This window comes from Nothoprocta perdicaria, unplaced genomic scaffold (assembly GCF_003342845.1).
Source record: "Nothoprocta perdicaria isolate Ctin4 unplaced genomic scaffold, notPer1 scaffold_26, whole genome shotgun sequence".
NCBI classification, from domain to species: Eukaryota; Metazoa; Chordata; class Aves; order Tinamiformes; family Tinamidae; genus Nothoprocta; species Nothoprocta perdicaria.
The window spans coordinates 2642749-2665715 of NW_020455488.1; the positions used below are offsets into that span (position 1 = coordinate 2642749).

Here is a 22967-nt window from a genome sequence, read left to right on the forward strand (position 1 = left end):
CTATTCAACAAGAGATACCTACTTTATTTTTAAGAACTTTCTATTTCCTCACTCATATGTAGCTTATCAGCGTTGTTTCCTAAAGCCTACAGGTCRGTTGGCTACTCACACCAGTGGGCTGATTTATTTAACTGGTTCTCCCCAAAAGGGAGAGTTTTCAGAGTATTTCAGCAACTTATGAGAGCATTCAGGATGCAGCCCGACTGTAAAGCAAAACGCATTGACCTCGCTGCAGAYGAAGAATGAAAACTGTGTTATGTCTTAAGTGCATTATTCATTTATCCTACAACTACTTTTTCTTGTTTTACAAAGAGAATGATACTACATGCATCTATTAAGAAATGTKTGTTTACATAAGAGCCATTAGTCACCACATGATTTGTATCTGGACTGTGCATCTTTGTACTTATATGAGAACACTTCCATTTACATGGAAGAGAAGGAAAACTACTTTTATGATTTCAAGTGGCTAAAAACAGGACATAATAAAAAATGAGCAAACATTCCTAACTTTCAAAGGTGGTTTTTAGTCAATTTTGTCATTTCTAATGCTTATGGTGGCAATACTGGTTTAATTTATTTATTGGCATTAATTTCATGCCAATTATTAATTGTGAAATACAGTATATTTCACAATTAAAAAAATTGTTTCTGACAGTATCAGGAGTTTTTCCATACAAGGAACATTTTTTTTTCTTTTTCTTTTTTTTTGATGAAAAACACTTTGCAATCTGAAACAAACATATGTGCACCAACACAAAATGACTATGTATTCTGTAATATTTAGGAGAAAACACCCTTGTAATTAAATCAGGTAACTGAAACCAGAACTCCTAAGATTTATTCTTACCACAGGTGGCCTTTTTTTGTGGCCCCCAACAARTCACTTCATCTTCCTTCTGGTTTCTTACCAGTGAAGTTTGCGCCRTACCCACCACATCAAACGGAGTGATTACATTCTGCTGATCAGGGTCTGTGTAGTCGCACCATACAGAAGACAGAGAAGTGTGCATATATATATATACATATATATACAGTGTGTGTGTGTTTGTGTGCATCTATGTATATATATATTTACATATATATATATATAAAATCATATATTACAAATTCCTCTGTTTTCCCTGTGGACCATCACTACCACACCATGGCAGCAAAACTGTGAGGCAGTGCTTATGACAAAAAGCTAACATTTTATCCCTTTCTATCTTCTAACTAATAACAGAAAGGCTTTCCACTCTCAGAAGCAGGACCTCTGCATGTAGCAGCAGTGCCCAAGACCAAGTCTTCTCTACTGCTTTAAGTGGGCTTGGACAGCTCAGTGCATGTGGTTAGCATTAGACAACCCTATTTGTTTAACCTTTTGCAGGAAGGAAGAGGTCTTGGCACATTCCCGGGGTACATGCGGAACCTGACTCTCATATCCTGAACTTAATTGAGCAAGGACACGTCAAAAAAAGAAGTTCTAGTGTAAGTGAAACTGCAGTAACATCCTAACAATGCGTGGTGGCAGTGGAGCTAATGGGCAAATCCTGTGGCGTGGTATCTGTCCAACATGGTAAAGCAGTCCTTAACCACATGCTGTACGTTATTAATGAAAACAATGTTCTTGCCCACTGCAATGCTTTTCACCATTACTAACAGAATAATCATTCTGGAAATGTATAGGACAAAAACCCCACMTTGGCATTAATGGGCTTCTAGGTTTCAATCCACAAATGCCATTTGTATATTATTTATTATTCTGTCAGAATTCAAGTGCTGAGGAGTGCTTCAAAAGACAAAACTCCAGTGTCTGGCAGCAAGTTAAGTTTCCACTATAGAGTCAAGAAGCGAAGGCAGAAGCGCAGAGATAATAAATAATCCTAATCCCATTCCCAATTAAGAAACCAAACAGTTGGAGTACCTGAGTTCAACTGCAGCTATACACTGGAGCTATACATGTTACACGGCAAATTCCAGCACAAGCAAACAGGGGGCAGACCAAAGGTTGGGCATCCAAAATGCGGGAGCTACCGTATCAGCTACCCTGCTCATCAAACACAACGTTAATACTGCTTTAAAAAGAACAGAGAGGAAAAGAAGCTGTAAATATAYACCTATACTTAGCAGAATGTAGATGAGCACAGACTGGCACAGATTACATAGGCCTAATATCAGGAAATGTCAATCGGCATCATTTTTCAGTCAATTCAACAGGCTTTGAAGACCCTCAGGGCCCTTAGAGCCTCAGAGACTTGTGTCTGTAAATCCCACAGGGCGTTTATTTTCCAAAAATCAGAAAAGCAATCAGGGGCTTCTGAAATGCAAAGAAGTACATGACACTACTAAAGAACCGATTTAATTATTTAGTTCTTCTTTTAAATTTGAACAACACTGATCTCACATTATTTTAAATGTTTTAGATCTGGGTGAGGGGGTGCACACTGTAGGGATCACATATTGGCATTTATCAACCCCAGCCATACCAAAAGTTTCAATAAGCAGCTTCCAACTCTACACATTTGTCCCCTCGTGGATCTTTAGCAGCATTACATTTATAAAAATAAAGCCACAACCAACTCATAGCATGAATGAGTTAAAATACATCTGTGTAAATAAGCTACTCCCTGTCACATCACTGACAGAATGTGACATCTGCACTAGCACATTTTGCACAAAGCTCTACCTTTCTGTAATTGAAAAAAAAAAACTGACATTATGGTCTAGAAACAGACTTTGCAAATAACAACTGTTGCATACTCTTAAAATTGGGAAGTGCTACCAGCTGTAACTATTACATACCAGGAATGAATACTATTGCACATTGAATTCTCTTTTTCACACAGTTTAGATACAAAAAAGAGGGAAAGATCACAGAATAAATCAAAGACAAGATAGTAATCAAGAGAAGTAACATTTGGGATTATAATGAACAAGGACTTTAAAGTTCTGGGTCACATCAAGCTTTGTTCAATCAAATTTCACTGATTCAGTGGGATTGCTGCTTTTACCTCCAACCCTGTGGCCWGCAGAACTGGGCTCCGATATGTTCTCTCTTTCTATACAAACATGAAATGAGTGGAAATGTTCCCAGAATAGGAATTTGAAAGGAACATGAGAGAAAGAATTCACTAACAGCAAAACTTTTAGGAATCACAGGTTTAAATGTAGATAGCGCTAAYTCAATCCTTTGCAAAGATAGCTAGAAGGGAGAACAGATGAGCTAAAAGTCATTCCATAAATTCAGGGAAGGCAATGTCACTTAAAATGACAAAGAAGAAAGAGGGGACAATCGAGGGAAGGGCTGTTGGGTTTGGAAAAGGTTCTACCATGTTGATGATGACAACTTCATCCCTACTGAGAAACTAGAAAGACAGCCAGTCAGGACAGTTTTAGAAAATCTCTAAGATCAAGAAGCTCTTAAAATTATTGCTGAAACACTCAATCTCACCAGCCTGGACCACCACTAGCATATAAGTATTGCATAAACAAATTACTATTACTATTGCTCAAAATTAGTAATGGGAACCCAGGGCATGCAGTGTTGCACCACAGCCCTTTTATTTTTTCATTTCCATTTTCATCAAATACAACAATACATGTGGCCCAGGCAAAGGTACCAAAAAAAAACCCCTAGTTTTCACTCAAAAGGGACAAGAGTCCCTAAGGGAAAAGAAACCTAGTTAGATGTTCAAGGATATCAGTCTCAAATCTCCCATAATTTCAGCTGAAAATGCTTGTATCCAAGAAGTCTAAAACTCACATCTTACAGGGTATGTAAATCTGCCTAGGAAGCGTAGCAGCCTTCACCTAAACTGTTTGCAAGGARCAGTCTGCAAAGTAAGATCTCAAAGTAACTTAATTTGAGCAAGAAAAGAAAACAAAATCTTTTCCACGGTAATTTCCATATTGYTAGATTTACTATAAGACTGCAAATTAAGATGCCACCTGCACTAACTATCCTAAGTCTCTTAGTCCGCCTTGAACTTCCTGCTTTAGCAAACAGCTGCATGTAGTGGAGGACATATGTACAAATCTCTGCTGCCTCTCTGTGTTATTGTGTCAGCTATTCTCCATGTCTTTGAAGGTGCTCCAAAATCAGCATGGCTCTGCGTTTTTTTTTTCTCCTCTTCTTTTAGGAGGAGGAAGCAGCACAGAATAACAGGCTGTCAGGAAAGGGCTAAGTCTGTGTTTGCTGTGCTCTTAGCAGTGAAGCCAAGATTGTTTAAAATCAGTTTATATAGGCTCTTCTGTAAGGATAAAAACCACTGCTGGTGGTTAAATATGCAAAAGGTTTTGATTGTAACGGCTTGACAAGCAGCCAAAGATATGACTGGGGGGAAGACCACAACAAAACAGCTATGACCAGAATGGAGAAAACAAGGAAAACACATGGCTTGACTTCAGAGCAGAAAATATCACTTAGGCTTTGCATAAACGACAGCATACCTCCAAGCTTGCTTGATCCACAGTCTGCCTGGAATGAGAGCACGCAATCTAAAAGCAGAGCCTATTAAAAGGCATAATGTTTCTAAACGGCATCTGTTACGTACTAATAAGCATTACTTAAAGGACACAGGCCTTAAATTGCTACCAAACGTGCATTTATCTGAAACTGCTGCAAGGCAATCGTTACAAAAGTGTCACATGATACCATGGGAATCTGAATAATATAAAATGTTTTTATTTAGTTTGGCTTAGAGTTATTATGCAGGAAAAATATGGAAGCACTTTCTGAGATTCTGAAACTGTGGAACGTCACAGGAATGAAAGACTAGCAAGAATGACATCAGCGGAGACATTTGCCATCTGTTGTCAGTAATACTGTGAAGACCAGTCACCAGACAGCAGTTTCAAAGGTTACAAACACAACATTTTTGAATATCCATGGACCTCTCACTAACTGAGCAGAATAGAGTTTGCTTTGGATGTGTGTGACCTGAAGCTCTGCCAATTGTTTTGCAACATACAGCTGTGAATCGCCCCTAGCCCTGCTTGTGACTGTCTTGTTTTGCCACCATTATACAGTGTGGGAAATACATGCCAGCCTGTTCTATACAGGTTCTTATACCACACTCATATCCATGATGTCTGCACACCTTCCATGTGAAAAAGGAAACAATAAGGTAACATTTCTCTCGGGTTTTTCCTCATGCTTCCACCCAAGGGAAGGAGCGTGTTCCCTGCAATGCTTCTTTATGCAAAGGGACTCAGCTTGTTTACTGGGTTTTGCAGTGTCTTTTTTCCTTTGAGGGGAGTAGCTTAAAAGAGCTAGGATTTTGTTTCCTGCTTTCTTAAATAAATATGTATTTTTGCTCTAAAGAAAATAAGGTTACAGTAACTTGCTTTGCATATGGCAAGTGTGCCCCGTGCTCTAGGTGACCCTCCGTGAGCAGGGGGGTTGGACTAGATGACCTCTGAAGTCCCTTCCAACCTTAAGCATTCTATGATTCTATGATTCTAAGTGAGGTTATCAGAGTTTTAGTTTTCAGAGGCGTATGCTCCTCAYTAAGCAAAATTCTACCTGCCATATAAATAATTTTACTTATAATGAAGGCATATAGCTCTTGATCGGTCTCATCCTGGAGCTCTGATGAGTCTTTTCTACAYGCTGGAGACATACCATGTTATATAAAACATTTATATAATCGATGCTACCAGAAGGTTGAGTTCCTACCTAGAGTGCTGCAGATCTCGTGCTTCTAAGCTCAGTTGACTAAAGTGGCTTTCACAGGGAGGCAGGTTTCCTGCAGAAGCAGATGGAAATTTAAGGCTCCATTACTGCAATTGTTAAACTAGACATACAGGTTTGTCATCTGGTAACTAATTATTTCTCAGGCTCCAGAGTCTCCTAAGTGCTGTACATCATTTAAATGTTCTCCCTAGCCTTGCTGCTAGATGGTGAACATGTACAAATCCAACTCAGAGAACGCTCCAAAACCAAAAAACCCTTGTGAAAAGGCTGGATTTAAAATGAGAACCCCAAGTTCTAGGCCAGTGGCTGGGCTGCTTCTCAACAGCAGTTTGCCTTGGAGCTGTACAGGAGCTTAGAAACCCTGTAAGAAGAGTAAACAATCTTGCTTCATGAAAGACAGTTACTGGAGTAGACAGGTACTCCCTAAAGTACTTAAAGACATGTAGAGTCGCAGTATCGCAGTTACAGAAGGACAGAAACTAAAAAGCACCATTTGCACCAGGGGGGTTAAGGTTGACTCCAATATTCTTTTGAAGCTAGCTGTGTATTCAACCTATTACCAAGGGCTAGATAATTAAATGCATGAATATCCAACTAAATTAACTAAGTTAAAATTCAGACAATGCCTAAAAATATTGACAACTGTTTCAGACGAGGAAGAATATGAGAGAAGTATTCTAAACACTCAATTTCAGGTCAAATTAAAAAAAAAATCAGAAAAAAATACCATCAATACAAGGTTTGCCTAGACTCGCACATACAAAAAAAAAAAATCAAGTTTCATTCATCTATTTTATTTAAAMATATCAGCAGAATGAGTCTTCAAAAAATGCATTATTACAAATGTTTGACTTTTATAAGTGCCTGAGAAGGGGGAAAAAAATAGAGCAATCTGACTACAGTGCATTTAGCCATGAGCAGCTAGAGGAACTAATGAACAACATCATTATTTTACTGAAGGGTATGAAGTAGGTGCTTTAGATAAATGGCAGCAACTTAAAATGCGTTTCAGAAGATAAATTCACTTTCTCYCCGTTTACCTGCTAGCGTGACAAATTAAGAAAGAAGAGTACAAAAACAGAGCGGGAGGGAAAGGGCTGTAAAAGCCAACCGAGGTGATGCAACGGGCCCTTATCCAAACAAGTGCGTGAACAGAGGTTGTTGGAAGTGCTCCTAGGCAAATACAAACCTGGAACAGCACGCACGCCTGGCTCCCTGCGAAATCCACCACTCCGGGTGTGCACGAGACCCGCTTGTCCTAAAATCAGGCCCCTTTCCACGCTCGGGGAGTTACGACCGTGGTTGGTGGACTGCTGACATGACCGACATAATATCTGTTACCCCACCACRTGCCGCGTGCTCGAGCTCTCCCTGCTGCCTCCGCTTGGCCCCTTTGCCTACCACCAAAATCACTAGAGAATTAACTTGCGGCAAAAGCAAATGGGCAAGTTCTTTCCCTAAATACATCTTGTTTTAGGGGCTTTTCATGATCACCAAGGAACATATTTACCCTTTCCAAAGAAAGGGTAAACACTCTGCAATAAAGGAGGCCTTTTATGCCTTCTCTCTACACCAAAATAATCCAAGTAAATATTCTTTTCTGGTCAAGAGGCAACATATTTACTTACATACTTACTTACTCCCTGGGCAAACATATTTTTTTAAAGCAACACCTGAGCTTTAGGCTTCAAAATGTCAGGGTATTTTTACACTGGAATCCCCTGTTCCTCACGAGCGCTATTAAAGAAAGTCCACCGTGAAAACAGGTGTCCTGAGATGATCCCCTTTGCGAGGATCAGCTGCTGAAGCGAAACTGATGGAAAACAAGGGCCGATTCCTCTCTGCCCCGGGCTAAGTTTGGGCTACGCCGAAATCTCGCCGAGCTGAAGGGGAAGCTCTGAGGCACCGCGGCGCCCGCTCAGCGCGGGGCTGGCCGGGCTCCAGTGGCGCCTCCCCCAGGAGGAGCCACCCTGAGGCGAAGGAGCTCCCGGCCACAGGGCAACCGGCCGCCACCGAGGGAAGTTTTATGCGGGAAGCGGCCGTTGTGTTTGGTGGCGTTTCGGCAGCTTCTGGCAGCGGGCGCTACGCCGTGCCCGCCATTACGCGGCGGGGGCAGCAGCGAGGCGGGCGGGAACCGCGCCATGAAGGGCAGGGGGCGGCGGGCACGGAGGCGAGCGGGGCGGGAAGCGACGGGGACACCAGCACGGGGGAAAGAGGCGACGACGCCGAGCTCCACCGCCCCTCTTACCCGCGGCGGCTCTGCCTCCTCCTCCCGCGGCCTCCATCACTTCCTCTGGGCGGGCTCGGGAGGCCGCCCCGCTCCGCCCCGGGGGCCGCGGYCCGGGCGGCGGTGGCAGCTCCGCGGGCAGCCGGCTTTTGCTGACAGAAAAAGCGGCCGTCGAAAAGCCCGGAAGGGTTTTTGGGAAGCCAGAGGCCGAGCGAGGCTGTGGTAAATAACCGAGCGGTGGTGGTTAACGCTCCAACATGGGCGTTCACAAATAATTAGGCCTTAACAGAAGGTCTGAGCTCACCTGTGCATTCGCTGRGGAGAGCTGCGGTGACAAACACCACACAGGTGATGCCGCTTTCCTTAAACTCAGGTGGCAGAGGGCTGACAAGGGAAAACAAGTGCAAAAATGACAAGTTTACAGCACTCCTTGCCTTGTGCTGTTAAGGATGGCTGTGAGCACAAGCGAGGACTTTGGAAAAGCTGCGAGAGCAGCAGGATGGTTGTTGCTTTAAACCGTAAAGTGGAGGTACAGAGATGGAAAGAATACACACTTGTCAAAAGCAGAAAATAGAACCTAGGCGTCAGGACTCCTGGTAGCCATCTTCTTATCCGCGAAGGTTGTACAGTTGCTTAATAATTTATAAAATAGTAGGCACAGTCATCAAAGTGAAGGATGGCGAGCAAATGGAAAGGCTGCTTAGAGGAAAGACATGCACATACCTGGAAAGTGAAGGTGTTTTCAGTCCACTGGAGACAACATTTGAAAGGAGTGACTTAAGGACATTGCATTACTGGGATTCCTTCTGCTCCCTGTCAGAAAAAAAATCACGTCTGTAACTCAGTCCATGGGTTAGCTGACCACAGTCCCAGACCTGGATATGGCACAGGGATATAGCATAGCTATAGTTGGTATCTATCTCTGTAAATATATATAGCTGATATAGCATAGCTGCATGATGGCTGTTGAATTTTACTGAGGAAATTGTTAAGGTATAAGAAACTACATGAGCCAAAGCCGTGAAAAGCAAGAAAGTGGCATTATTGGGATGGCAATATTAGCTTGAAGAGAAAAGATACTTAAAAGGCCTAAATTAAAAAATAATAATAATAAAAAAAGGCAGGAAATCAGAAAACAACTCAGCAATGCTGAGAATCAGGAATGGCAGAGACTGACCTGTCCTCATTGGGCTGAAAACTTTCTGGCCAGCCAAGACTCAACATATTTCTTACCAGGAGTGACATGCGTGTGCTTGGCTTAGGATTCTGTTGGTTCTAGCTATATCTTGGCATATTGGCTGCTAAATGGCCACTTAAGTTGTTTGCATCCTCCTCTCAGAGTCTCTTTATGCATAGTGAACGATGCCTTAACAAAAGCAATCCGCTGATGGTGGGTTACATCCCTTCTGATAAAGTGCTTTCTCCTTTTATTAAATTATAATGTACAATTTGATATTTTAAAGTGTCCTCACATACTGACTACAGTTTTACTAATATTGCCAGAACTCCAGAACTGAAATGGCAAAAGCCACCCAACAACTTGCCTACATTAATGTTACATATATTATATTTTCCATTATTGCCAAACTGCTGGCTTTGCATCAACAGTATAAGCTGTAGAATAACTAATATAAACACAGGCAACACAGTGGAATATACAGCATGGTCTATCCAAAAAAACTTGAATGAAATTGTGGTTGTTTTTCCATTTACCATTTCTGTGGGGTTTGTTATAGAAGAGGCCATAGAGTAATGTGAGCTTTACACTGAAATGTTTGCCACTTASGGTTTTGTGACATTGCTTTCCGTCTACCTAATTTTCAGTCTTTCCCAGGAGGACCATTTACCTTTATTAGAATGAAAAAGAAAGATAAAGTGTTAGATCCTGAAACTTTTAATTTAAAGTCTCGTAATTCTGTAATTGTTTAATGCTTAATAGCATAAAAGCTTGATTATTCCCTCATCTCATTAAATGTTGGACAGCTTAGATAAAAATTGGAATATATGAAACACTTCCACTTAACAGTTTAACAGGCTGGTCAGTGCCTGCCAATAACAAGAAATAAAAATCTATATGCAAGTAGTAATACAAGAGATAAAAATTAAAGAGCTGTTTCAAAATGAAGGGCCATATTCCAGCGCTTGTTACTTTCAGTACTAAAAAGCCATTCAAGCAGCGGTCGTAGTTCTGCAATGTGGTCAGAATGCATTTGCAGAAAGTATTTTTCTCTTACTCAGCAGTTCAATAATTCTTTTTTTCTTGTCTAGCAGGTACTGCACAGTAAAATGTTGAAGGCAATAATCAAGACCTTCATAACTGATTTTTTTGTTTGTTTGTTTCTTCTTTACCTAAAGATGGATACCATGCCAATCATGTTTGTGTACGGCAAGAAGAAAAACAGACGACGTTTAGCTGAGTCAGCCCTGTCTGTGTTTTGCCTTCAAGTACCCAGGGCTTGGTTTCTTAATTATGGATGGGGAGCTGCATTTGCACAGACCTCAAATATTCAGTGACTTTTGGATCTCGTTATGCACACACAGACACAAATATAAGTGCCAGTGTAAAAGCCACAGTCATGCTTTCTTGAAAATCTCAAGAGCTGCTTCAACATCAGCTAAAGCAATCTTAGGGAAGGGAAAAGGTTTCATTTCTAAAGAAAACTCAGAAGAGCTTCCTAAACAGAAGACTTTTGAAGCCACCATTTTTTTCCTTTTTTTTTTTTTTTTTTTTTGCCCACTTGCTGTAGAAATTTAATACAACTAATGTACATATAGCTACAATGCAATATTATTCTCAAATCAGCAGCTTTGCATTCATGATAAGGGACTAACTATTGAACACAATTAATGATTCATTAGATAGCAGTTTGGAATATTCCCCAAAAAAGTCTTATTAAAGTTTTAGTATCGTATAGTGAAAATACAAACTGATGATCTTCCTTGTTCTGTATTTTTCCTATTCTGCCATTTATGAAAACTCTAAAAAACATCACTGCMGTCTGAATGGATGAAATCTGTTGTTACAGAATGCATGGAGCTAATATCTATGCAAGAATACCTAGTAAAATACAAAGGATTTCACAGAGTTCACGGAGCACCCTTCTCATATATCTGTAAAGTAGCAGTATTGTCCCAAACAGAGCAGTTTCATACTTTGTGGAGAAAATTTAAAAAGGAGGCATAGACCTTACTTCTTGCTTTATTCCTCATGGATGCTTTGTTCACCCTGTAGAGGTAAAGACTGCTTTTTTTTTTTTTTTTTTTTTAATTAATAACATTTACCAAGGTTTTTAAAAATATATAAATCTGAAATGAAGATGACCACCATGTGATCATGCTGTCCAATATCACAGGAAAGGTTTTACTAACTGATCACATAGGAAGAACTGATTGATAAAGATCTTAATAGACATAGGAGAATGAAAATTACAGGATTTTGTATGAAACTCACTGATGTCAGTGGCAAGTTTTGCCTTATTTGAAGCTGGATGCAGTTCTGTGTTCACGCTGTTAGTTAGTCCTTCAGCCTCAGTAGTCCATAAAAGTTTGCAGGTTGCATTAAGGGAAAAATGGATGGTGGAAATGATACCTTTTTATTTAAGAGGCTCCATTAATTCTTCCTTTTCTCAGCACTGAAGCATTCAATGACAGAAGCAGAGYTTATAAACTCAGATCCCATTCAGCCACTCAATCCAAGAGATTTCTTCAGAGGCTTTTTCTTAAGGTCTTGTAATTACCGGCTCCCCTGAGACTATATAGTGGCTTTCTATTCTTAGTTTATTTCTCCTCTCTCCCTCACACACTTCCTACTCACAACAAGACCCAGCGAAACCCTCTGCCCACATAGTTGTAATTCCCAAGAGGACTTTCATATGCTTGTGTTTTGGGCAGTGACAATGTGCATATGTTTTGATTTCAGGCCCCCTGTTGGTTCTTGCATTTCAGTTTAATGAAGACAGAGCAGCTATTAAACCCACCGGTTTCAGCGAGTTATAACACAGCTTCTAGATTTCTTCTGGAGTTCTTGCACGCATGAGATTTTRTCACAGTGCTATGCATTTGTGGATATCACCAAGCTTTAACAAATTACATATTTTTTTTTCTTTCTTTCCTTTTTTTTTTTTTTAAATGTAAGGTACTCAGACTCTTTAGTAAGTCTCAAAATCACTGAATTAGGTAACTGCTATGATGAGGAATGGCAAAGTTGTCTCAATGTGTAAGTCAGTCTAAGTACAGTGAAAATTGACTACTGAGTGAAAATTAATTCCTCTTGATTAAAGTAAATTACAACTGTGCACAAAATAAAACATGATATCCATAGAGATATAAAAAAAAGTGATCCCATTGTTCATACAAGTAAACAAAATTAACTTTCCAAGGCAAAATGCTGCTGGATATTTTTCAAAGCTTTAAGTCATTCCTGTTAAATGCTATTACATGTGTGAAGAAAGAAAAAAAGCCTGGGCAATCCCAGTCAGACTTATATTCTTAATGCAGACGTGGAACAACTTTCAGTTTGAAAAAAATRCATGAATCAGAGACCATTCCTGTCATTTGAATCCAGACACATTTTTGTTTTATGAAAGCTTTTCCTTTGTCCAATAGGAACTTGGAAGCTTYGAAGTGTTGCTTGAAAAAAGAAAGGGTGCCTTGAATTGAGGACGTTTGCCACAGATGCAYGATCTGTGATGCTGCTGTTTGGAACTAAAAGACAATCAGAATTTACCTGCTGAAGCATAGATTTCATGGATTCCAATTCCAACACTGTGGTTGTAACTGGTAAGATTTTTATTTTTTATTTTCCTCTTCTTTTAGCTAGATATGGTATGCACACACGCATGATCTTTGTCATAAACATTTCCCTGGAGGGAAACACAGTAGCAAATGGTCACAGTTAAGAATTCCAAATGGGAAATAACTTGTTCTTCTGCCTTCCTAAGAAAATCAGATGCATGTCAGAGGAAACAGACCGCACTCTGCCCTCTTTATTGCCATCCAGTTTGGTTTGTTGCTCCTTCTGTCCTTGTTTTAATCTTTGTTGACGTTCTGTCCGATCCAAACCGCGTAGCTCAAGGCACTACAGGCAAGTATAGATAAAGCTTCCCCGAAAGGAGCTCTGAAGCAAGAAAAACCACGTTGCATCACAATGTCACATAGTCAGCGTCCAGAATTAGAGCAACACATGGCAAATCTCCGGGTCTCAGTTTCATGGCAAGGTAAGGGAAATTTAAACAGGAGATGCTGCCTCATCACTCCTACCCTAGACGATTAAATTTATATATATCAAAAGAACATGCCTGAACATGCAGCCTAAGGGACCAAATTTGGAGTTTTTCTTGCTGGCTGTAAACTAACACTGAATCACAGTGGCAGAACCACCAGCTAGAGACTTCTGATCTTTAAAATGTTAAAACTCTTAAGGAATGCTGCTACTTGCTGTTCCTCCTGTTGCCACTGGCTCCTCTAAAGGCAATCATTACACGTATCTTGACATGTGAGTTGCTGGATAATTTTCCACTGTGGGTCATCCAAGGACACAGGAATGAGGTTGAAGCTACATCAAAGAGATTTGAATCTTGCTGTTTTCAATTAACTTCCCCCCCCACCCTTTTTTAATAGCTCCAAGATGGGCAGAACGAGCTTCGCTCTCCAAAAAGAACTGCAGTCACTTGGAATAGGAAAGCAGGAGAGAGCAAGAGATATTTGATAACCTCTTAAAAGACTGACAACCTCATTCTCCCTCTTCTACAGTATTTACCATACATTAGCACCTTGTTAGTTTTTTTCCTCCCTTTGTACAGCTATTTAGGTGCATAAATCTACTTGTTCAAACAGTTTTAGACTAGTGTCTCCCATTGGACCCACAGGTGCATCTTTAAGTTATTATAGGAATTATCACAGGATGTCTCTGTCATATTTTCACCTGCTCATAATAGAAATGTGCTGGCAGTGAGCCCAGTTTGTTATAGAGCGCCTAATAATATTCAACTAGTTACCTCTCCAAGTGGTTGCATGTATTTCAGTCTTTTCACAGAACAGCTTTGCCCTAAGCAGAGGTTTCTTATGGCCACCACTAACGTGCATGTATTGCATTGTGAAAAGAAATATATTTTTTCTTTTGARCATTTTCACTCAATATAAAGTGCTGTATCTTCATTAGCTTTAACAACGAGAAATGAGTCTATGATACAGACTGTGATCTGAGAGTATTTTTAACATGAGTTCAGTGGTATGTCTGTAGCTGATGATCCTACTCCAAAACCCTTATTTATATGTCCTAATGTCTCCAATACATTTACCAACTGCAATTAACCTTCTCTTACACGGGAGCCTTCATGTGTATAAAGACTGTAGGAACAGTTGTGCATACATATGAAAAAGGACATACCATTCTCTTGAGTATTAAAAAGGCCAAATACTATTAAAAAGGTCAACTCCATAACTCAAAATATCACAATTAAGAACAAATAATGTGRGTGTACATACGTGTCAGACACCTAACCTACAATTGCACAGCAAGCATAGGTTAAAAGCACTTTTCTTTGTCCTTAGGTTTTGGTCCCTTTAGACAGTATCTGGTGAATTCTAGCTGGGAAGCTGTGAAGGTAAGCATTAAAAAAGGAGGGAGGTGTGTAATTTTGTGGAAATCCAAATATAAGCTGTTTTCTGTCTTACCGTTCCCTCCAAGTAAGTTACTTTTTTGTGTCATTGAATAGAACTGTGCCTCTTAGAACAGACTCCCCATTGTGGAGAAAGAAGAAAATTAAGAAATCAAATGTATTGTTATTGTAAGAATGTTTAGTGATTTAAGCACTTTTCAAACTATTCTTCTTTTTTTTTTTTAAGGGGCTATTTTCCCTCTGGGTGCCATGTCCACAAATAATGCATATGCCAGAGATTATCTCTTCTAAAACTTGGTCATCCTATATTACAAATCATTTTATCATGCCTATTTATGGCGATTTCCTTGTTGTGCAGCCATAGCCTATGGAGTTTTTACTGCCTACTTCAGGGACCCGTAAAGCATKTCAGGTGCCTTCATATCCTGCTTTTACCTTTCACTTTCAAGTGACAGAGAAGTCTACAGTTAAATAGAAAACAAAGTCATTCAGATATTTCTCTCTCTCCACCTCGGCCCTTTGAGTAGCAACCATGCATATACATATACATAAAACATGTATGGGATGGAGCAGTCTTGAACACTCCCATATATATTAGAAGAAAGTCACCTGTATCATACAAAGACATGATTGGGATATCTGGCTTTCATCATCGATATCAGTAACAGCAACATTCAGGGTAATAAAACTGGATTGGAAGACTCGTCCAAAATCTGCRAGAAATAGCAGAGAATATTGGTGAAAGTGGAAAGCAGGAAATTGAGAGGAACCTGAGGGGACTGTGGTCTACTGGGGGGAGCTGATAAAAGCCTGTAAATAGTTCCCTGGTATGAAAAAGGCAGCTTCAGAAACTATCAGTCATGATAGAAAGGAGTTCACCCTACAGTACTTTACTACAAATTCTGGTGGCAGCTGCAGAASTTCTGACTTAAAAGTAAAGTGCAGCCAAGCCAAGGCTATTGAAAAACAAGGAGCCGGTAGTTTTTTCCATAGACCAAAGCTATAGCTACTCCGCTAACCCATAAAGATCTTCTGTGCTAGCGTCATTTGGTGGAGGATGGCAAGTGAAACTTAGAGATTGGAAGAATAAATCTATTACCCACTCAAAGTCATGAGGGATATTATCCCTCTAGGCTAACAAGAATCAAAAATACTGCTTTATACCTTTCCACACCCCAGTCATCCCAGGAGATCCATAAATTATCTCAACTCTAACTTGACATGTGCCTAAACCACAAATATTTGTCAGTTGACAGTGTTCTTTCTCATTATCTCCTGATTTCTGTTGGTTCTAATTTTGGATGCAATACCATCTTCTTCTGGCTGAAAATAAAGCGTGTTCTTTATCTTCAAGCAAAACAGCCTGGAGCTGAAGTGCACTGATGAGATGAGGTTTTGGTAACAAAGTCATGTGCTTGCTGTGCCAGGAAGTTACGTAACGATGGCTGCAGCAGTCCATGATGAAACAGATGTTAGCCCTTGTGTTTGGAGGATAACAAATTCATTTCCCTCTGATGTGACACCCTGGGCATGGAATTAATTTGTATTTATACTGAGGATGCTGCTTTGGTTTCTCATTCCCTATCCGAGGTGGTCAATCCAGACAACTCAGTGAAATCTGCTGCAAATGAGAAAATATTTCAAATTTTGACAGGCTAAATAGCAAGCTAATATTATTGTTCCACTGGCCTTGTTCACTTGAGTAGCTCTGTGGTCTTCAGGAACCTTATATGGCTATATAATTGATAGCAAAAATTGTTTACTTACATCTGGAAATAATCGTCCCTTGGCTTGGAGTTCCTGCCTGGATCACTGAAGTGACACAAAACCCTCCTGCTGAGGCTCTTCTGTGAGGACCATGCAAGAGTACTCAGAGTCTTCATCACGAAAGGACTGAAGAGTCAGAGCAGTGCTCCTGAACATGATTACTAACACACAATGTTTATGTAGYACTATCCAGAATGTCACTAATTACTACCTCAACATGAACCGGGCTTTCATCAAAACCCTGCTTGATAACAGGCCAATCTCACTGCTATTCTAACAGTGGCACTCAACATATTAATGCACRTCCCAGAAGAGTCCTCCCACGCAAAATATCCCAAACCCTGCCAAAGTCTGCATTAGCAGCCCCTAGTTCTCTGAGCATGGTCTCACCCTCCATGCTTTTTGCAACGGAGACTTCTTGGGCCAGCAGCAATGGCTCTGCTTTGTGGGCAATGGGACCCACTCTGCCACAGATCTGCTTCTGGGGATCCCTGTTGCCAGCTGCTTCCCACCCCTGGCACTCTGCCCTCTCATGGGGTCAACGGTCTTCCCAAACCTCTCTTTTTGCTGCAGGAAGGATCAGAGACTGATCCAAGCAGCAGAGCACAGCCCAKTCCATAAGCAAACCCCCCTGTGCTTTTCATGGGGCACTCAGAAGAAAGGTCCTGTGATACTGTTTCTCTTATAACCTGATTGTTAGTCTGTTTTTGGTGGATACACCGATTTCCATTTCCTAACATTCCAGGGAATCAGATGATAAACACTAACAAGCTTCTACATATTTTTGATTACTCCTCCTGCTTTGGAAAGTGTTCTTATCCTGAAACTTTCAATTTCTTCATGATGCTACATAGCAACGCACAGTCCTGCCTTGCCTGTCTTATCATATGGAAATGAAATATTCAGAGCATGTGAAGAGCATCTGCTGTGTTTGCGTGAATCCAAGTTCTCATCACAGCACACGATGATTCACGCACAAGGCATCCGTCAGCGTCACGTCCATAGATTTCTCATTGCGGAGCAAGTCGCCACTTGAGAGCTCAGGGAGAAGGATAATCAAAAGGAACTGAAAGCACAGGTGAACCTGCCAATTCAGGGTCACTGATAAAACCTTCAGAGTTTTTATAGGCACTTTCACATAGCCCAGCATGAGTGTCTAGCACTAGAGAGACAGCTTCTTTTCCAGAAGCCTGTCTCACTCAGTTTTTTATGGTTCTCATAACTCCATTCACCTGAAATAGCCTCCTAAAATATGCACAAAAACTTCACTAGCAGCGCCTTTTAACTCCTGAATTGCAGAGAATTCTCTCTCTAAAGGAAAACACCAAGAATATTTACTCTGCATTTGCTCACAGGTTGCACTGAGGCTCTGTGATGTGTTAGCACTTCAGCACCTCATGGGACCCTCAGAATCTCAGGTCTTTTGAATTATTTAGTTTATATTCCAGAGTGATGAACCCACCTACCTAATAACCCTTGATCTCATCCTGTTTCTATGTCTTCTCCAGAAACTCTTGTGMTGTTTACCAGTGTCTGGCACTTGGTAGTTAAATATAGTATCAGGGCAATCTACGATCAAGGTCAAAGTCCCCACTTAATAGGACATAAATGTAAGTCGAGTGGCAACATTCATAGTAATTAAACTGTAGGTGCAAAGAACAGGTCACATTTCCAACCACTTCTGAGAACTACATTTGCTATCAGGAGATGAGGATCATATCTCTGCGTGCAATTTTTCATCCAGCCGCTGACCATGTGGTCTTTGGAAATTTGTCATTTAATCTCTCTCTCTCCCCTTTAATTTCATCATCTGTGAAACCAAGACCATTTTGCCACTTAGCTCCTCCTTTTCTGTTCTGAAACTTTCCTACATTTTTTAAAGATTTTTAGAAGTATCTGCAGGATTTAAAATAAGCTTTGCTTGCAACATACTTGCAGAGTTCTGGCTCAACTGATACTTTTATTTTTCTTCTTTCTGAACCCAACACAGGTGTTTTGAAATGAAGTTCAAAAACTAACACATGAAAACCAACGAAACGAACAAAAACCTTCCTGACGACAAAATCTTACAAACTCACTGAAGACTTCCGGAGGTTTCTAAATCTTCAAGATACTTGTAGTATCTTTGTGTAACACATAACCACAGCACCAGAGCTCAACTGTTCTATCCAGATCACTCTTTTCTAGGGAGAATTACATAGAAAATGAGCCAGAACTCTGATGAACTAGGACTATGACCAATTTGCTCATTAAGAAAAGCCCTCTAAAACCTTTGTCCACTTTTAAAATCACTTTTAAAATAAAGTCACCAGTGTGGGCTCTGTTTCTGGATGCAGTTGTCTATTGCCATCAACTGATGCATCTTCAGTCTCTTATCTGGGATGCTAAAATGATTTTGGTTAAGGCTGAGACTTACTTGAGACAAGTAACAGCATTTTTGTTTCTTCCACGTTTGCCTATTGCCAGACGTAGTGGGGCACATGTCCATGGTTAGGGTTCTCAGACACCAAAAATAACATACTTTATTGACTACATGCTAAAATTACTTAGGATATAACAAATTTTACCTTCCTTTGATACACATTCTCAGCACTTTTCTATTGCCAAGCTGCTGCTTTTGTCCTGCACAAGGAGTGTCCCTGGATGTTCCTCCTTTGACAAGTGSTGATAACAGAAATGAACTTGGCTGTGGCAATGCAGAGAGCGCCAGAGAACAGCCCTTCCGTTGGATCCTGCATCCTGCAATGAAGCTGCAGTTGAGTCCTCTAAGCCTTACAGTTAAGAAGGAAGAATCTCGTTAAATGCCAAAATTAAATGCTGAAATCAAACGTTAATTGTGAACTGGTTGAGGTTTTCTTTTTTGGAAGCCCAGCCTGAGTACCGCGTTCTTGAGCGAGATGATGCAACAGCCTCTCAAAGGCTGTCAGTGCCCAGAGGAAAAAAAGCCTGGCAGTGTTCTCTCAATGTGTTTACTTCCCTGCAGGCATCGTTTCCTTGCTTGTGTCAAATAGTTTATTGAGCACAGCTAATCAATGTTTCCGCTGACAAGAAAATTGGAACAGTTTATATAGGAAGCCAGTGTTGAAGGGCAAATTTCCCAGTTAGCTCAGCAGAGAACTGCGGCCCCCATCCACATGGGTAGCCCTGCTGAGAAGTGGAAGTTTGGGAACACAGTGACATAAGAAAAAAGTTCCAGGTTTCTCAGTGCAACCTGATAGCCCCTGCTGCAGATTTCTTGCTCTCTGTCCCCCTTACGATCTCTGTCTGTGCACTCTGGGAGCAGTCTCTTTCTCTACATGCAATAGGGATTTTTCATGCACCATCTACCTGTTCTGGGACAGACCCCTCTRCCTCTGTGTTCTTTCTGCCTCCTGCCTTTGCAACCACAGCCTTTCTGCTCACAACTGTAGTTCATTAACCCCAGTCCAGCATCAAAATATTTTCAAGTCATTTCTGTGCTCGCCCTTGGCAAGTCTCCAGAACATCTGCAACCGCCTGGCCCATGTCTTGCTTTAGAGGATGCGTTTGTTTCTCTCCCCTCAGCCCTGGGCACAGGATTTGTTTCCTTTGGGAAAAGGCCACTTAGAGAACTTCAACTCTACACACGTGATAGAGAAATATCATCCCAAAAGGTGACGTTTTCTTATTTACTAGAGAAATATAGACAAGAAAGACCAGAAAACCAGAAAGAAATTAAATCCATTCTAAACATGACCTTACTCATGTCTACAGGATCATGTGCAGCAGAGGCAATCTGCACCAGTTAAAGTCAAAATATTTCATGCATCTTAACAGCTAGTGTGAATTCTCCCATTTGTGTCTTTTCAGAAGCACAGCTTTGACTCCTAGACCTTTCAGAGGAACAGCTCTTACCTGTATCAAAGCTCAGGTGTTTTCACTGTGAAGCTCTATTAAGCAATCTTGTTTTTCTTTTTTCCTGGTTTCCCATGGACCAATCTCTAAGGAGTATGAATTACAGAAACCAATTCCACATATTGGAGACAGAACATCTCTTTGGAAAATACAAGGGCTTACATGGAAATGACATTAGTAAAGTGTCACATTTTACTTCCTTTCATTAAAAAAAAGTAGAGAGCAAGAGAGCAAGTTACCACAAGACAGTTGGATTTCATTGCAGACCAGTGTTTGGGAAATATGGGATTAGGCAGCATTACCTCACTCTTTCATATGTTTTCACAGATGGATCAAAGTCTGGTTTCTTTATCACAGTCTGAGAAATCCACTGCTCTTACAAGTCCGTGCTGGTTTTTCACACAGGAGCTGTCCAAGCAAGGCCTTGGTAAAAACATAGATCTGCACATTATGCAGCTGCCAGTGGTTTACCAAAAAGCAAAGGAGCAGGTCCTCAAAATATGGACAACGCTTCAGCCACTGGTGAGTAACTGCAGTTAGGTAAATTTTCCTCTGAATTTCTAAATAATATTGAGAGGATCTTTAGAAAGATCTCCAAAAGAGTATTGCACAAGACATGCATCAAGACAGCTCTGTAAAGTGACTAAAACTGTGATAAAGGTTTCAGGTTGAAATCAGAGCACGTGATAATTAGCAGGCTGGTTTAACCTTGTGCCATTTAAATAGCAAATTGCATGCAGAACAAAGGAAAAAAGGGTCAGCCATGACTTGCAAAAAAGATCCTGTAGCTCTGAAGTCTTCAGCTAACTAGACACAACAGAAAACAAACAAAAGCACTATTTTGTTCTCATTTATAATCTGTTATCAAAGTTCTCTTTAGGCAGGAACTCCAGCAAGCCTCCCTACCTTGAAGCTAGTGTTTCACATAATGCTTGGTGCTATTGCGTTATGTGTTTTTAAAAGCAGGTCTCGTTTTTAATTTCCTGTTATTCTCTCYGGTGGGAAAAAAAGCTTGCTGTTCACGTTGGGCTGGCCTCGTCCGCCAAAGCAATCATCCTGGAGCAGTGTGGGAAGAACAAAGGCTACCAGGAGAAGGATGCTTGTGGGTTTCACCCAGAGGGTGGCTGGTGCATGCTGGATGGTCCAGAAAAGATTGAATCTACAATTAATATGAAGACTCTCTGGAAAAACACTTCAGTGGAAGGCATTGATATCATCTTTTCCAGAGATGCAGGAAGGTAAACATTCCATATCAGGGGGCTCCATAAAAACAGAAATAATTCGATCCGCTTCTTTCACCTGGAAGGATCTTTACGACGACTTTTTCCTCCAACCAAAATCACTTTAAAGCTTAATCTTCAGAGGACACAAGCGTAAAATTGGGACAAATTTAAATTTTATGTAAAGAAGCCTTCTTTGAAAAAATGCAGCCTGTAGATATTTTTCCATAGATGTGTGAATTCCAAAGAAACAAGTTTCAACACAGCACACCCTGTGATTAGCAACTCCAGTAGTCTTGAACTATTAGAGAGCCTGAAAGGAGCACTGACTGGTAGCAGATTTTAATCTATCTGTTTTTCCCACCTGGGAGGGATACAAAACAAATACCTACATGGAAGAACAGAGCATTTGCAGGCATCCATGGAAAGATGTCTGCGATCTCATTAGGTGTTTGGTGCTGCTGAAGCATTTTTCTCTTAAGCAACTTTTCACTTAAAAAGAAAACAAAATAGAAAAATACTTATTAAAAAAATTGGAAAACAGTTAATCTTAACCTTTAGTTTCAGGTTTTGGGTCTCCAAATTAAAAACAGAGATATGGAACAACCTGCAGGAAAGATTTAAGCAATCCACTAATGCCATGGATATAGTTCCAGTGGGCTGCACTAATTTTTTCTTCTCACTTAGCTTGCAGCAGCCTAAAAAAACCCGCATATGCTGAGATCTTGTATTTAGTTCATCCTGGCCATATGTCTGAGAAACCATACCATCAGATAAAGAATATTTGACTCTCAGACTTGTTTTATTTCTGTATTTCCTTTATTCACTAAACAAATAAGTTTCTAATAATTTCCTTAACCAGATCTGGTTTGGCTGCTTAAAGTACATTTAARTGTAATCAGGTTTCCTGTCCTTAATGCAGGTTGCTGTTTCTCTGTTGGTACTGCAGGTACATCTGTGATTACACCTATTACACCTCTCTCTACTACGGCAACGGAAGAGCAGCTTTCATCCATGTGCCTCCATTATCCAAATGGGTAACTGCAGACTTTCTAGGAAAAGCATTACAGATAATTATCTTAGAAATGTTAAAACAGTGTGGGAAAGAAGGAGAGTAAGAAAGATCATTTAGAGAAATTACTAACATTTTAGAATACCTTAACTCATAAATAAGGCATCTCTGTAGATTTAAAACTCTTACTTAGATAAAAACGTTTTATATTCTGTGTTATTTTCGGTGAAATCTTCTTACAGAAAGCAAACAGCTATTTACATCTCTTGTGCAAAAAGCTTGAGAATAAAACAAATGATTGACATTTTGTACTCCTAAAAGTGATAAAACATGGTAAAACTGGACTTCAATTATGCATTACATTTTCTAAAATCCTAAAAAAAAAAAAAAAACGACGAAAAGAAATCCAGGTAAAGTTGAATCCTGATGGCTTGAAAGACAGACAATCTCACAGCTGTGCTGCCCTTCAGCACGAGATGGGTGTAACAGAAATCCTCTCCCTTCCCAGGCGGTGAGATACTCCACAAAATGCCCACTTCAAAACTAAATAAAGGGCAGAAAACAAAACACA

At 40.3% G+C, this 22967-nt stretch overlaps 2 protein-coding genes across 4 annotated transcripts in view; one reads left to right on the top strand and one right to left on the bottom strand.

Annotated features, from left to right (window-relative positions):
- Positions 1-8216, bottom strand: part of FAM169B (family with sequence similarity 169 member B) — a 32253-nt gene extending 24037 nt beyond the window's left edge. The window contains exons 1-2 of the mRNA XM_026040625.1: positions 8209-8216; positions 7926-8056 (exon numbers count right to left, since the gene is read on the bottom strand). Coding sequence (XP_025896410.1) covers positions 7926-8056; positions 8209-8216 — 139 coding nt within the window. The remainder of the gene's footprint in view (positions 1-7925; positions 8057-8208) is intronic.
- PGPEP1L (pyroglutamyl-peptidase I like) lies at positions 8060-22629 on the top strand. Of its 3 annotated transcripts, none has more exons than XM_026040507.1 (6): positions 8060-8252; positions 12510-12683; positions 14457-14509; positions 20570-20686; positions 21176-21402; positions 22334-22629. In XM_026040507.1, exons 2-6 carry the CDS (start codon positions 12650-12652, stop codon positions 22500-22502), a joined length of 600 nt encoding a protein of 199 aa, XP_025896292.1. In that variant the 5' UTR covers positions 8060-8252; positions 12510-12649; the 3' UTR covers positions 22503-22629. The 3 variants fall into 3 exon arrangements, with proteins under 3 accessions (XP_025896292.1, XP_025896295.1, XP_025896294.1); XM_026040510.1 differs by having other exon boundaries at positions 8060-8126; XM_026040509.1 differs by lacking the exon at positions 8060-8252 and adding an exon at positions 10633-11138.
- Positions 22630-22967: the final 338 nt, after the last annotated feature.